Source organism: Tupaia chinensis, unplaced genomic scaffold, assembly GCF_000334495.1.
Source record: "Tupaia chinensis unplaced genomic scaffold, TupChi_1.0 Scaffold133674_1, whole genome shotgun sequence".
Taxonomy (NCBI): Eukaryota; Metazoa; Chordata; class Mammalia; order Scandentia; family Tupaiidae; genus Tupaia; species Tupaia belangeri.
This window is the reverse complement of record NW_006193958.1, coordinates 1-959: the sequence shown is the minus strand read 5'-3', so window position 1 is coordinate 959 and position 959 is coordinate 1. Positions and strand designations below refer to the sequence as shown.

At 61.7% G+C, this 959-nt stretch overlaps 1 protein-coding gene across 1 annotated transcript; it reads right to left on the bottom strand.

Moving 5' to 3' along the window:
* Positions 1-20: 20 nt before the first annotated feature.
* LOC102487360 (uncharacterized protein C1orf167-like) lies at positions 21-940 on the bottom strand. The gene is made up of 3 exons (XM_006160923.3): positions 499-940; positions 215-350; positions 21-138 (listed from the first exon to the last, which is right to left on the bottom strand). Exons 1-3 carry the CDS (start codon positions 523-525, stop codon positions 50-52), a joined length of 252 nt encoding a protein of 83 aa, XP_006160985.1. The 5' UTR covers positions 526-940; the 3' UTR covers positions 21-49.
* Positions 941-959: the final 19 nt, after the last annotated feature.

The window sequence follows — 959 nt, the reverse complement described above, 5'->3', positions numbered from 1 at the left end:
GAGGAGGGGGGTCTCCCCTGCCAGTACCTGGTAAAGGGCCCAGCTGTCTTCACGCTGCTGTAACCGCTGAGCCACCTGCAGTCGCAGGACCTGCTGTCGCCACAGCCTCCAGGTCCATCCCAGACGCCACTGCCTGAGCTGTGGGGACAGTTGGCAGCCTGGGGCCTCTGAGGCCCTGTACAGTGTGGGGTGGGGAGGGGCGGTGCCCACTCACCAGAGTACGTGCCAGCTGCTCCGTCCCTAGAGCATCTACCCAGCACTGCCACGTTGCTGCCAGGCGCCTGGCCTGCTGGGAAGCCCGGAGTCGGCGAAGCAGTACTTCCAGACGCCAGCTGTGTAAGTACTTCCCCCTGAGGGCCAGGAGCGGCATGACCCGTCAGGGCAAGAAGAAGGGCAGGGCTGGGCCTGCTCCTCCAGGATCCTGCAGGAACCAGCACTGACTGGAGAGGGCCCAGCTCTAGCCAGGGCTCCCCTGCATGCACACACAGCTGTTCTTACCCCGGCCTCTTCCAGCCGGTCTCGCATTGGCCTTTGGGGGCTCTGTCCCCAGAGTCACAGTGCCCTCCTGGTCCTGCAGTGGGTGGGGCAGGGCTAGGCGTCTGCAGCAGGCACTGAAAGGCAGGGCAGAGGGAACACTGTCTCACCTGCTGAGGGGACCCACGTCAGAGTAGTTAACACTAATCCACTGAAAAGGGGGAACAAAGGTGTTAGGTTACACCGTGCCCCTCCCCTTTCTGTCCCCCAAGCCTCCAATAGCTCTGGGCAGGTGACCCAAGTGAAAGAACAAGGTGGAGCAGGGAGGTGGATTGTTTTCTCACAGGAGCTGAAACTCAAAGGAATGGGTGGGCACACAGTACATACACCTAAGACGATCAGCAGAGGAGTGGATTTCCAGGCCCCTGACTGCTGCTAACTGCCTGGCCCCTGTACTGCCCAGCGTCTGTCCTGGGCATTCTCCT